Below are 14,486 nucleotides of genomic sequence, written 5' to 3' on the forward strand. Positions count from 1 at the left end.
CAACTTTTTGCACAACAGATTTGCATCTTTCTTTATTCATGTTTACATTCAAAATACTACTTCTCGCAAACTGTTTTGCCTCAAAAATCACTTTCCTGAACAAGTATCCATAATTTCATTAGGGCTTTATGCATGCCTGAATTCACTTACTGCATTCTGTGATGCATGAGATTGGGACTTTATTGCTAACATTTGTGGTAGCTAGGTATTACAGTGGAAAAAAAATGCCTAATCAGAGATTATCACATACTCAATTTTTCTTTGTATTTGAGTTTTATTAGAAGCTTTCTTGTAAATGTTAAAAATTGAAATATAATAATGACAGTTTTTCTCTTACATAGTTTTAGCTATTAGGTACTTTTCACTGAGTTGTTAGGATGTGGAATATAAGCAAAATGACAATATTAAGAAATGGGTATCTAGTTTCATAGTATAATTTTAACTTACTTTACTGTAATTTTGATATTAGAATTTGACAGACAATGCAAATAGGAGCCTCTCTTCAAGATCTGAATAGACAGATTAGATTTTGTTCTGTGAAAATAAATGTAACCTTTTGTGGGTTGGGCATTTTTTTGTGTGTAAACATTACACACACATTTTTGTGTGTGTAAAACAGATACTGGGAAAGTGTCTGTAGGCATATAGTGTTTGGTTTGGGGTTTCTTATTTGAAAAGTTTAGTTTGGAGAAAGATAAAGCTAGTAAGTCTACTCAAAACTACTTCTGTTGGTTATGTCATCACTGTATAGCAACTGCCTTGAAAGCTGTAATACAAACGAGTATAAAAATGTATTTTTAAGCCATGTAACATTGGCAACTGTGCAGCTATCATTCAGCTTTCTAGAAATGTTCAGTAGATAATGATCTGGATACAGTGACAATGGAACTATGAAACGGCTGAGATATAGGCAATTTAAACAGCAAGAACCAGCATTGAGAAGCTGAAGTTCAAGCTAGAAGATGCAGTAAGTGAGCATGATACTCTGGCTCAGTAGAAGATCTGTTAAAAACAGCACTCCTTTAAGTTGTCAGAAAGTTATCTTTTTAATACATAACTTATTAGTAGATAATTTCAATATGCTCTTTTTCCATTTGGAAGGATGTAATAAATATCTTCTCAGAAAACCCCAAGTGTAAAAATGCAAGTAAAATTGATAGGCATAAATCCAAGCCATATATCTTTTTCAAGACTGAGTCATAGCATATTAGAAGAACAGGAGTAAACCTCTCTTTTAAAAGCTGTAGATCTTGAGACTTCTGGTCTCTGTTACTGTTTAGCACCATTGCACTAAGGCAGGAGGTCTTGAACAAATCTGCAATAGCTGGCAAGTAGATAAGCAGTGACTGTAAATGAAGGACGAGGGTAGTAAATGAGATTATGTATCCAAAACAGCTCAACTGTCTCATTGTCTTTCACCAAAAAAAGACACTTTATATTATGTATAATCCTGAAAGTTAATACATATTCATTGAGAAACCTATATATTAATCACAAACAAAACCCAAGTATTTTTTGGCAACTAGTCTTCCTTATCTACTTCTTGTTCAGTAAATATTTACTCTTAAAAGTACATTTTCCTTGTGATGCTTGGATAGCGGAGTACATCCATGCTGTCATTGACGGAGGGTCCTTCTAGCCCTTTATTCAATTAGAGAAGTGGGCAGCAATGGGTACCTAGTGAGGAGTAGAAGGAGGAAGCAAAGTAGTGATACATCTGAATACTTCTTTTCAATACTCAGTCTGTCAACCAAGGGCAATGCTTAAATGTTTATTAATTTTCAGTCAATTTGTTGGGGGTTTTCTGTTTTTTCTTTTTGACAAACTTGTCCAGCTGCTTCTTGAACCCATATAATTTTTCTTTGTACACAGTAACCTCTTTCAGGCAGCTCTGCAGCTTAGCAGCTCCTTATGTGAGGAAGTATCTCTGTTTCAAACTTGTGGAACTTAACAGCTTTCTGGTTTGACTTCATATCCCCTAGTTTCTTACGCTGGAAAACAAAATGAGCAATCATTTCTTATTCACCATATGTGTCATTCCTTATTTTATAGATCTTGGCCATAGCTTCTTCTCAGTCTGGTTTTTTTTTTTTTTTCCACCTGAATAGATCTGATCAATCTTGTTCCTCAGTTTTGCAGCCTTTTCGTGCCTATGGCTGTCCTTGTCTCTCTTCTGTATCTCTTCTAGTTCCACTGTATTGCTCCTAAGATGGAGAGCAAAGCTGTGCACAGTGGTTACATGTTAATCGCACTGTGAATTTGTTCTGTGAGTAACTGGCTCAAAGCTACTTGCTGCATTTTTCCAGATCATTTATCAGTATGTTGAACATCATAGGCCTGAGCATGAATCCACCAGCAACTTTCCTGTGCTGTGCAAACTAACCATTTATTCTTGACAGTGTTTTAATAATTTTTCATCAATTGACCATGTAAGGACCTGTGGATTTTTTAAAGTGTCTTTAAGGCACCCTGTAATCAGTCTAACTTGGTTTTGTAAAGGTATCCAAGATGAACTAAGCTTTATTCATTTGCAGGATTGTCACCTCAGAAGTATTCTGGAGGTTTTGTCGTTGTAATTTACCTGTAAAGAAAACTGTGGTGTCTGCTCTCCGGCAATATATAATGCTCATCCAAGTGCATACTCATTTTCTTTATTGTAGTTTCTACTCCTTGAATCTTCTAACCATACAAATGTCTGGCAGGTTGATCTGTAATTCTTCATATCTCCTTTGAAACGTCTTTTGAAAGATGGCATTGTATTTGATACCTTCCTTTTCTGTCATATTGAGGTGATATTAGGTGAGAGTTTCTGCACTGTGGTTTGACTTTAGATCTCTTGGGTGACTGCCTCTGGTTCTGGTGTTTTGTTACCACTTACTTGACTCTTTAATCTCCGGACATTTCACTTTGAGGTAGATACAGTGTCATGTTACCCATAAAGAAAGGTTCTGGCACAAGAGTCTACCCAAGCTCCACCATAATCAGCATGTGTTTAATACAACCCTCACAGATGCTCTTTTCAGTCCTTCATCATCTGTTGGCCTACACATTGTCAGGTACACTTTCTGTCCCTGGCAGTTTTGACAAAGGACAAGTGTTAGGTTTTATATCTTATAAGATTCCCCTTGCTTTTGGGGGTGGGCTGCCTTAGTGTAATGTTTACTTTGTCTGCTGAAGTTTGGTCTTTGTATTTTCCACATCTGGATGCAACTTCAACTCTTTGAAGAATAGTTTCTTATTTCTATTAGTTTCTCTACTTACTATTCAGCTGTGCTCACTTCCTTCTGGTTGCTTTAAAGTCGTCTTTTATTAGCTGGAAGGCATTAGTTTTTTTTTCTCCTACATGGTGTCTTTGAAGTGCCCCTGCATTTGAAAGAGGCTTTACCCTTTGGTGCTTGCTTTCTGTTCCCTTTAAAAGTATTTTCTTAATATAGCCCTTCTGTTTTGAGATTGTAATCATTGTCGTAAATGTTTTTATATCTTCCTTTGCTTTGTCAACAATGTTAGTTTCGTACCCCATTATGGTCATTGTTAAAAGGTGTATCCTTGGAAAGAATATGTTAAAATTAAGTTTCCTGCACTGCTAAACTGGCTTTTTTTCATGTGAATCTCTGGCACGACTGCTTCATGGCACAAGTACATTGTGTAAAAATCATCACATCTTGGTGTGAGACTTGCACAGTCTACTACAAGGAGATGACTAAAATATGTCATTATTACTGTGCTTCTTTCCCTAGCACCTGTTGTTTAATCTCTGTTACCATTTCATGGTTACTGCATTTTCTGTCTTAATGGTCAGTCAGGGAGTTCTGGCAACTGTACTCACCACTACTCAGACCTGGAATTTCAGTCCACAGGATCATGTAATGCTCATTAACACTATTAACTTGTTAATCTGATTTGTCTTTAAGCTTTCTATGGCATAGAGCATGTTTTTCCTCACTAGTGTGACCATCTTATTTCTGTATTCTTTCTACCTGGTAAAGCATGCATTCAATCTAATTATGTCAGTACTGTCCTACCAATTGTTAGTTTATTATTTTAAAACAAGATATTTCAATGTTACTGTGTACTATGTTTAGCCTTTGTCATTTTGCATGTGTGCTTGGGTTTTCCATTTCCCTGCTCTCAGTTTAAATTGGATTCTGTGCTTATTACTGTCCCTGCTACCTGAGGTTTCAGATTTTTGTGCTACCTTTTCCTTGAGGATATGAGTTTCTAAAGATTGTGTAATTGCAAATTGCTTACTTTAAGTATTTTTTTAATATTATATTTCTTTAAGTATTATTTAAGTATATTCCCCAACCATTTTATCAGAAAGTATTCTTTGAACCTTCTCAGTGCCATCAGCTTTTAATTTAAATGAAACCTACTCATTTCAGTAAGGTTCCCTTTATTCCAGGAGTTTGGGGAAGTGAAGTTTTCACAGGCACTGGAGATTTTTCCACATTAGGGTTAAAATCTGCAGTGGCTGAGAGAGCTGGGAATGTTTAGCTTGGGAAAAAGGAGTCCTGAGGGGGAGACCTTATTGCCCTTTACAGCTACCTGAAAGGAGTATGCTGATGGTATAATCCGTAAAAACATTGAATAAAATAGTCCAGGTAGGCATTTTATTATCTTCTAAAAGGTCCTCTCCCAATTTAATGGAAAGCCATTAATAATGGCTCTGTGGGAGTCTGACTTACTTTAATTGGTAAACAGTTTTGCATCTGCAGTCCTAGGTAATCTACCCTGGTTTGATTCCATTGATGTAAGGCAGTCTTCTTATTTTAATTTCAACTATTAAGGGAAGGCTGTCTCTCTAGAAAATAAAATTCCCCTTCACAAGCCATTATGATTTAAAATGCTTAACTAGCATTATTTTTTCAGTGTTGTATTCCTTGGAGCATGTCAAAAAAGACTAAGAAGTCCTAACATACAGCACGTGTTTATTCTTCTGTATTTGTGCTCTCAGCTGAAGGAGTCTCTTTTCTTGAAAATTCCCTTTTGAGTATTGTTTAAAAAGTCAATATATGAGCATATATACATTTTCAGAAGCAGAATTACAGATTGTGTTTCACATGCTGCACACAAACTCTTCATTAATCTTTTAGCCATTTTATAGCTATTTCAGCATCAGTGCTTGTCCTAAAAGTGGACTGTTTCATTCATGCAACATTTGGTATTTTTAAATCTCTTCTTCACAAGATATTAATGTCCTTTTTAATAAGAAATAGTCTCTCCCTGAATCTCAAAGCTCTTTATGAGTACTCGGTAACTTGGTTATAGCAGGATTATACAATCACTAACACTGATATTTTAAGAGCCTAAAATAACTGACTTGGAAATAACGCTTGTGGGTTTTTTTTTTTATCTACTCATGTTACATGCAAACCTACAGTCAGTATTACCTGGTAACAATTGTAGGCACTTTATTCTCTGATTACTTTGATTCTGCAGAGATGCCAGTGCAGAGTGGGTTAGTCCAGCTGTATTTTTCTGCATACCTGAGCTACCTTGGGTCTCTGTGCTGTATTGCAGAGTGTGGTGTAAACAGGCTTTAATTAGCTGTCTTTCTGGAATGCACATCAAAGTCTTAATTATTTAGCCAACCATTTTCAGGTGCACTGAAATTAGGGCTGTAGGTGGAATTGTATCTTTCATTGCTAAAATGTTGGCGGAAATATCTGCCTCCTAACTAAAACTGAAGGAGACATAGAAGTCAGGGCACATTATGTGGGATACCAGCTGAGTAGGATAAAAGCAAGCTGTCTTTTGCAGCTGCGTGTAGGAGTCCCAGCCAGAAAGAAAATATTCTCTTTCACATATCCACTAGAAAGTAGAAATTGTTCAGAGCTTTTCTATGAGAATGATGCTGGACCAAATTCAACTCAACTATAAGAAGTCTCCACTTCCACGGGAAGCTGTGCTTGGCCCAGGGGCCCTATTCATGGGAGTACTGTCCCTCTTTTACAAGTACCAAGCAAATAGAGTCCCGGAGATGGTGTCAATACAGTTGGAGGACAAGTAAACCACTGTATTGATTTTGACATAAATCCAAAGTAATATCTCTCTGCTGTTAACAGAAACCTTATAGCTTGGAAGAGAACTCATAGAAATAGTGGCTTAGTAAAAGCAGGCACCTAAATTAAGGGAAGTCTGATTGCAGTGTTGGCTCAGTTTGGTTATCCACAGAAGTAAATCCTGCTAAGGGTCTGGAATAAATTATTTTATGGTTTAACATAGGAATAGAGGGAATGTATATTTCTTAAGATGACATTGGTGTTTACTTCTCTCCCTATTCATGGATCATCTGGACATATGTTGTTCCACAGCTGGGTCTTACCAGGTTTGAAACTACAGGGCTGGTCGGCAGGTGGATTGCTGCATTTGGATGGGGAGTACCTGCTGTGTTCTTGGAATGGCTCTTCTACTAGTTTCAATAGTGTTATTTTTCACAGCATCTAAAAAACAATTACCTGGACAGTGTTCTAGGAGAGCAGTCTTTCTGAAAAATGTTTGGGGAGACAATCTCCTTTGGCTATTGGAATGGAGTTGATAGGTTCTCAACTTGTATGGGTTTGTGTGTGCCTTTATGAGCCATTGGTCTCCAGAATGGACTGGATAATCTCCCACTGTTCGTGATTGTCTCTGTGAATCAACAAAATACAGGAATTGGATTATATGCTGTAGGATTTAATTAATTATTTGTGTGTGATTGCTTTTACTGGTGGCTTAATATCTTTCTTTCTCTTTTTTGTTTTCCATCCTTGATACAGAGAAATTCTTATTGAGTCCTCAAGAGACTTTTTGTCACTTTAATATTTAATAAAAATTGGTGTTATGTCCACCAGGGTGCAGTCTTTCCTAGAAAAAAAAGCTATGGTGGTCAGTAAGTGTTCAGTACACCACCTGTTCCTTGGAAACCAAATGAATTTATTTGTCTATCTTATAAGATCATGCTATCCAGTTCAGGAGAAATGGAGAAAAAAAGTTAGATATATGTAGTAAAATTGTAAATATCCTGAGTAGCTATGAAATGGTGGTTCATTTTGTAAAGTATTTATAAGAGTAAATGCTGCAGATTTTGTTGTGGTTGGGGTTTTTTTGTTTTGTTTTGTTTTTAATGAGGCTCAATAGTTGTAGTCAGGAAAAGAAGATGTGAATACTTAATTTTTTTAAAAATTAAAAGCCATGACTGCTGCTTCTGGTACCATCCACATTAGTTAAAGCAACTCCTTTCAAGTTGAAGAAACAAGCTTTCCCAATTCTGGCAGGAGGAGGATAAAGTAATTTTTGCTGTGGGAGACACAATACACGCAAAGCCCTAGAAAACTTCATTTGATTTTATTTTTTCCCCCCACCTCTGCCCTCTGCCTTCCAGCTGCTGCCACCTCAGGACTGCCAAAGAAGAGTAGCACTCTCTTTGACCCACCAGAAATAGTGGGCAGAGCAGGAGGCTGTTGCTGAAGCCAGAGGGCTCTCTGTATGCGGCAGCCACAGGCTGGTTTCCACGTGACTTACTGGCTTTGCAAACCAAGGAGCAGTGCCCTGTGCTAACGCAGCATTTGTTTAACATCATGTGTCACTGACATAAGATTTTGAGCTAGTCTTTTCCTTGTGCCATGTTACAACGAGAAGAGGTTGCTGTGGCATTTCAAAATCTAATGTTTGCATTGCAGCAAACTGGCCTGAATTCAGCGTTGTCCTCGCTTGGAGCAGGGGCATCCTGGAGTCCCTTCCCACTGGATTCTGTGACTTGGCTTCTTGTGATTACCCACCCTTTGTATCTTATGTTATGTATCTTGTGTTATTAACTGTTGCCTATTATATTTCTTTTTTTCTCTGTGTTGTGCAAATTTAAGCATTCTGATAGCAATATGTACTCATGGGCCTCATGGTACTACTACATAGTAATCTTTACACTCAGGCCAAGTGAAAAGTTAATGGGATTGCAAAGTTTCAATCCTTCATCATCCCCAGTTCATTCAGAGTCAACAGGAAAGAACTTACAGAGGGGCAGAATAGTAAAACTTGTACAAAACTGAAAAGCTTGAAATAACAGTATTTTTTTTCCTCTTGTTTCAGGTTATGCATTAGATCCCTCTGTAGATAACCCCGAAGCTGCCACCAAATATATTGGTTCTGTAGAAGAAGCTGAAAAAAATCAAGGTAATTAATTCAGAATCCTGTATAAATTACTTGCATCTCTTAACTGTTTTCATTTCTTCTTTACTAAGAAATGGAATAGGTATTAGCAAAGGAAGGTATTATGGGAGACTTACCCATGTCCAAAAACACAATAAAGAAAGAGATGTGTTGCAATTTTAATGTAGAGGGGGAAGAGAGATATTGGAGTGTTTTGTTTCCTTGAAGTAGCAAATGTTTCAGGCTGTCACGACAAATTGCAAAATAGGATTTGCAATGTGCCATTGCATGAATACAATTTATCTGTACAATTTGAAACACCTTTTTGGTCCTCCTAAATTCTGTCTTAGCTAACGTTGTCATGGGTCTGCATTAGGATACCTGTATGTTGAGCTAATCACCATAATTGCTTTTCAGGAGCACACTGATCACTCTGTGTGCAACCTCTGGCACTCCTGTTGGGAGCTGTATGTTATCTCTGCTTAGCAGAGTTAAGCTCTTTGGGTTATTTGGAAAAGAAAAACCACTGGAAGGTTGCCAAATGGTAACAGTGTGGCGTTCCACTGGGAGGATTGACTACCAGAGGCATGGGGTTTGTAATTAATACTTTGATACGAGATATTTAATACTCAAAGGGAGTTGGGGACTCAAAGTTCGCATTGGAAAACTGTACCTGTATAAACATCATGGTTATGCTTTGCCTTGCATGTCTTTTTCAAACATCCTATTCACATGGGTACACAAAGGATCTTTATTTCTGTGTCCTCTTCCTTGGGATATATCCACGCTTATTTCACTCTTTCCTTCCAAAGAAGGAAATTAGTAAGATTAAACCATTAAAAAAAATTCAAAAAAACCCTTTTTGTAACGGAATTTCGTACTTCATTTTAAGAAAACCCTTGATTAATGTGTGATTCCTTCTGATCACTACTTAACTTTTTAGATTGCCTATTTCCCTCTTGTTTGTGTAAAGCTTCTTTTGTCTCTTTTGCACTAGATGGGTATTACTGCTGCTGTAGAAAAACATTGTTTGAAAATTGAACATAATTGTGTATACAAGCTTGAAATCTCAAAAGATGTTAAAATAATTACCTACCTTTTTTTTTTCCTCCCATATCTATATTGTATAGTGGTTTTGACACATGAAATTCTGAGGGTACAATATTTGTGAAAAGCTAGTATTTCTATGAAAGAACAAAATAGTGGTTGGAGAGAGATGACTCTGTCGATAGTGACAGCCTTTTTAATAGGGCCTGTAGCAATAGGACAAGGGTAATGATTTTAAGCTAAAAGAGGATAGATTCAGACTAAGTTATAAGGAGGAAATATTTTACAATGTGGTTGGTGAAATACTAGAACAAGTTGCCCAGACATGTAGTGGGTGCCCCATCCCTCAAAACGTTCAAGTTCAGGTTGGACAGGGCTCTGAGCAGCCTGATCTGGTTGAAGATGTTGCTGCTTATTGCAAGGTAGTTGGAGTACGTGACCTTTAAAGGTCACTTTCAACCCAAACTATTTTATTATTCTATGAATTTTTACTAAATTAAAATACACAGTTGTGTTTGGGGTTTTAGGAGACTTGTCTTACTTTTGGTTTGGGGCAAGTTTTTTTGAAACTGAGAGGCGTCAGAGGGATCAGAAACCAAGAAGACTCTACTTTCAAAAACTACACTATTTAAAGTATGAAAATTGATGTATTCATACAATTTGCAGACTTACTGTTAAAAAATCATGGATACATGCATGGTTAAATACTCTAACAAGCAAGGATACACAGTTAAAGTGGTTCCTCTGTTACTGTGCATAGTTAGCAGTGTTCGTAGATGGAAAAGTGAGCAATGCTTTGGCCAATTTTGCTCAAATACATTTTCCATGTTGTCCTTTATACTGAAAGGGGCGACAGTGGTGGCTTTTTCTTTTAAAGTGACTATGGTGTGACCTCTGATGATGTATTCTATGTTAGCAGTTGGTCAGTGTATTGTTTCCTTCTTCAGGTTTAACAGTGTTTGAAACAGGACAGAGGAAAATTGAAAAAAGGAAGAAATTCAAGGAGAATGATGCATCTAATATTGATGGTTTTCTGGGACCATGGGCAAAGTATGTTGATGAAAAAGAAGTAGCCAAACCCTCAGAAGTAAGTACTCCTTTAACAAAATGGATACAAATTGTTAGTACATGGCAGTGGTTTCAACAGAGATACAGCTACACTAGTGCTTGTCCAAGCAGAAGATCCATTCTATGCCTTGGGCTAATAGAAACATTTTGGGTGGTATGTCCAAATAGGATGTTCCAAATATTCTGCATTCAATTATTTGGAACACTTTTTGGAAATAAAATTAATTCAGTCTGTGTATGGAGTCTGATTAAAAGAAGCAGCCTGGAAAAAAAAAATGAAAGTAAAACTTTTTTGAAAAAAACTGGCAAATGAAAACCCCCAATATCACACAGACAAATACACACACTCTGAACCATCCAAACAACAGATGTCCTTCTTGTCCAGTCAGTGCTTAGCTTTAGTCTATGAATTAAAGGATAATAGTTCTTTTCAGTGTGCATAACTTTCCAAGTTTTTGTTTTGATAAGTGTATTCTCTTTATTGATGCTTAGAAATATTTCTAATCTCATCTAATAGTGAGTAAACAGTAGTACGGTTCTGGATTTTGTTATGTGATTCTGAATGCTGAGTTTTTAAGAGATCATATTTTATTTTTTCCAGGAAGAGCAGAAGGAGTTGGATGAAATAACAGCTAAGAGGCAGAAGAGAGGAAAACTAGAAGATGACAAACCTGGAGAGGAGAAGACTATATTACATGGTAATGGCATCTTCCTGGCTGTTCTCATTTTCTAGCTCGCTGTGTTTTCTTGCCTGCTGTGTTAATTAGTAAGGATGGCAGACAGCCTCAGCAGTTTGCTGAGGCACCTTGATGTTTCTGTATTGGAGATAACAGCACTCACAGGCATAAGCATAAAGGACAGGGGAAGAGATAAACTTGGACTAATTCCACTTTGTACTGTGAAGAGCAGTGTGTTTTTTTTTCAGGGTACTGGTTTTATTTATTTATTTTTAATGTTACTAGATGCACATATCCCTTTCCTGTTTCACAGAGCAAACATATTGAAGTTATGAGTTTGGCTTAGTTTCATCTTCAGAATTACTGTAGTTTTATGTCAGTATTTTCATCAGCAGGTAATGTTCTGAGTTATGGTTTATGAACAATTTAGAAAATCACTTGGACTTTACATTTCCTCAATTTTTAATGTAAACGTTCTTGCCATCATACTATGAATAATTGTGTATCAATTAATTACCCTACGGAAGCCTGTAATATGTGGCACCTTCAAAGAAAATGGTTTGCTAAGTCAGTAAAATGCAGTAATTTTTTGAAACTGTTACTTCAGCTGTCTGTATACAAAACAGCCCTGTGTTACACTGCTTGGTGCATATAGTTTGGTAAACAGGGTCTCTCTTTGTGTACCAGTTTCTACAGCCAGGCTCACACGCACAAGCTGGGAGCATCCTCTCTAGTGTGCGTTGAGGAAGAAGTGGTGCCTGTGAGATACGCGTTGCTGACACTAGTACTTTGTTCTGTTTATGTGTAGTAGATCATGACAGTATTTATTGAACAGCAGTGAGTATAACAAACATGAAACTTTAGCCACTGAGCCCCCTATGGACTAATTATTTCGTATCCATGTTTTTGTGCTCTCTACCTGAAATTTCACAGTGACAGACCTTGCCATATAAACTGTGATCTCCTCACACACAAACGTTCCAGAAATACGCCATTTTGAAGATGTGTGTAAGCATGGATACTGTGCAAGTGTACAACCAAAACTGCCATAACAACATTCCAGAAACTGAGAAATTAATTTAATCAGGGCACAGTTTATTGTCATGGCTACCCAGCATGCGTCTACTCTGAAATAATCCGTTTTCATGCACAATGCATCCCTGTGTTTCTGACTGTCCAGTCGCTTCTTAAATCTAGTTAAAGAGCAGCTGTTGGCTGCTGCTGACCAATATTGGTCCGTGCTGGCCAAATGAATCCTTTCTTCCTTGATTTGTAATTCTGTTGACGTGACTGGCACAGCACAGAGCTGGCCAGAACGTGAGTTGCAAGCAAATGTCAGGGTTAGAGTTGCACGTTTTAATCTATGAATCTAAGCAAAGTCTTTTTGGTCAGGGGAGCTCTCTTGCTGTTTGATGATGAGTAACATGTATAGGAGAAAGATTTTCTTAATGTTTGGATTGTCAGATTCTAGGCAGACTTTGCTGAAATGACACAGTTTGAGTTTAACTGATGTCAAATAAGATTCCACATCTGTATCCTATGAAATTATTTTTTCTTACACCCACTCTCTCACCTCTCCCTCTACAGCAGAGCACCTCTGTTGAGAAAAATTGTAACTGTGTGATTTGTTGAGCCTTTCAAAGATTATAACCTCTTAAAATATGGATTCTCAGAATTCTGTGTTTACCTTTTCAGTTAAAGAAATGTATGACTATCAGGGGAGATCTTATCTTCATGTCCCTCAAGATGTTGGAGTTAATCTCCGTTCTACAGTACCACCTGAGAAATGCTATCTTCCAAAGAAACAAATCCATGTGTGGTCTGGGCATACAAAGGTAGGAATGTTTGGGAGCGTACAGCGTAACAACCCATTTAATTTTTGGTCTGCAGCTAGTAATTTCTAGAAAATTGAAGAATCAGTAGAAGGGAAGAGTATTTTACTCTTTACCATACTCTGCATGTAATTGGTTGCATTACATTCTCACACGAGGTGTTTGCCTGCTCAGTTGCAGTTGTCTAGCTGCATATACTTTTGTGTTAACATTGTGACTTCCTGACCTACCTTAAAGGGAAAAGTATTATTCAGTGACTTCTGCAGGTTTTGAAATGATTTCCTAAACTACCATGCGAATAACAGTAAGGCTAATTCTAGAGATTCCTAAGAATGTTTGGAGGTTGAGGGTTTTTTGTAGTAAAAGTACTTAAGGGCTGTTTCGTATCAAACTTTGGAAAAGTTACATAGCTTTTGTGATCGTGGTGCATCAGTATTACAGGTTTCCCAAATACAGCTAATACCTTTGACATGTGTGTCTTGGTAAGAGGTTTTTTTTTGATGCTGCTTAACATCCACAGTTCCTTCTTGTGTCAGATACCAAAACTATATACACACTTCTGGTATTAAGAAAGTGTTTCACTGCTCAGGGTAGCATAAACTCAATTTGCTGCTTCTTTTGTCACTAATTTTAAGTATTGCTTGAGGGGGAATATGCTGCACTGCAATGGACAGCACCTTAATAATATTTGAAAGATGGAAGAAGGGAGGACACAGGGAATGTTTCTAGCTTTTACCCATTTTTTTAGTTGAGTCATATCTCTGAGCTCTTCTTTAATGATTGCTGCATCAACGAGCTTATAGCTGCAAAACTATCAGGGCTTTCCAGAATGACATCTCCTCCCCAAAGCTCCAGTCACTCCTCTGCCTATTATCCTATTACAACAGACTGATGTGTAAAATAGCTTTTTCCTTCAAACAAAATGAATAATGATATCGGTGAGAGAGGCAAAAGAAAAATGGGCTGACAAATTTAGAAAAGCTGAGGGATATAAGTAGATAATGATAGGGAGGATAAAATACCCAGCTCCAACCAGGGATGGGAGGGAGGAACTCGATGGCATATGACTAGAGTAATTGATATGAAATGGAAAGGAGGAACATTAAAACCACAAGTACTTGGGGTTCTTTGGAGTTCCCAGAAAGGAGTACATGAAATACAGACAGCTGTGAAGATGCTGTGCTCAGGAAATCTGAGCTCAGTGGGCAGAGGGCACTGGTAGTATATGTAAGAAATTGAGCTGGCCAAAACTTTTTTTTTTTTTAAATTCCTCACCTGCCCCACTTGGAAAGGCTTGTTGTACAGAGACAGTCCCCCAACCCTCAGTTTGTATTTATTTGCTATGTTTACCACAGTAATGGTGTGGATGTTGAAGGAGATTATATATACAGCTGTTAAAGTGAATCAATTTTTTTCCAATAACAGTTGTTCAGAATACATCACTGTTTCTAAAATAGGATGTGGGCAGGTTATTTCTTTTCAAGATACAGTATCTGTATCTGTATTTTATGAAGATAAGCTTTAGCTTTTTGCTTGGAAAAGAGGGCAAATGAACTGAGGAAACATCTAGATGATTCACTTACTGTTAACTTATGTTATTATTTACAGGGTGTCAGTGCAGTCAGATTGTTTCCTCTGTCTGGGCATATATTGTTGTCCTGTTCTATGGATTGCAAAATTAAGGTGAGTTATTTTTCTGTTTTCATGTATACGTTTTATACCATCCTGGAATACA

At 37.2% G+C, this 14,486-nt stretch overlaps 1 protein-coding gene across 1 annotated transcript in view; it reads left to right on the plus strand.

The window, feature by feature from the left end:
- CDC40 (cell division cycle 40) overlaps positions 1-14,486 on the plus strand; it is a 40,610-nt gene that overhangs the window by 14,415 nt on the left and 11,709 nt on the right. Inside the window, exons 4-8 of the mRNA XM_048296502.1 lie at positions 8,068-8,151; positions 10,122-10,261; positions 10,844-10,940; positions 12,615-12,754; positions 14,360-14,434. Of these exons, the coding sequence (XP_048152459.1) occupies positions 8,068-8,151; positions 10,122-10,261; positions 10,844-10,940; positions 12,615-12,754; positions 14,360-14,434 (536 nt within the window). The remainder of the gene's footprint in view (positions 1-8,067; positions 8,152-10,121; positions 10,262-10,843; positions 10,941-12,614; positions 12,755-14,359; positions 14,435-14,486) is intronic.

The sequence above is a fragment of the Corvus hawaiiensis genome, chromosome 3 (assembly GCF_020740725.1).
Source record: "Corvus hawaiiensis isolate bCorHaw1 chromosome 3, bCorHaw1.pri.cur, whole genome shotgun sequence".
Classification (NCBI taxonomy): domain Eukaryota; kingdom Metazoa; phylum Chordata; class Aves; order Passeriformes; family Corvidae; genus Corvus; species Corvus hawaiiensis.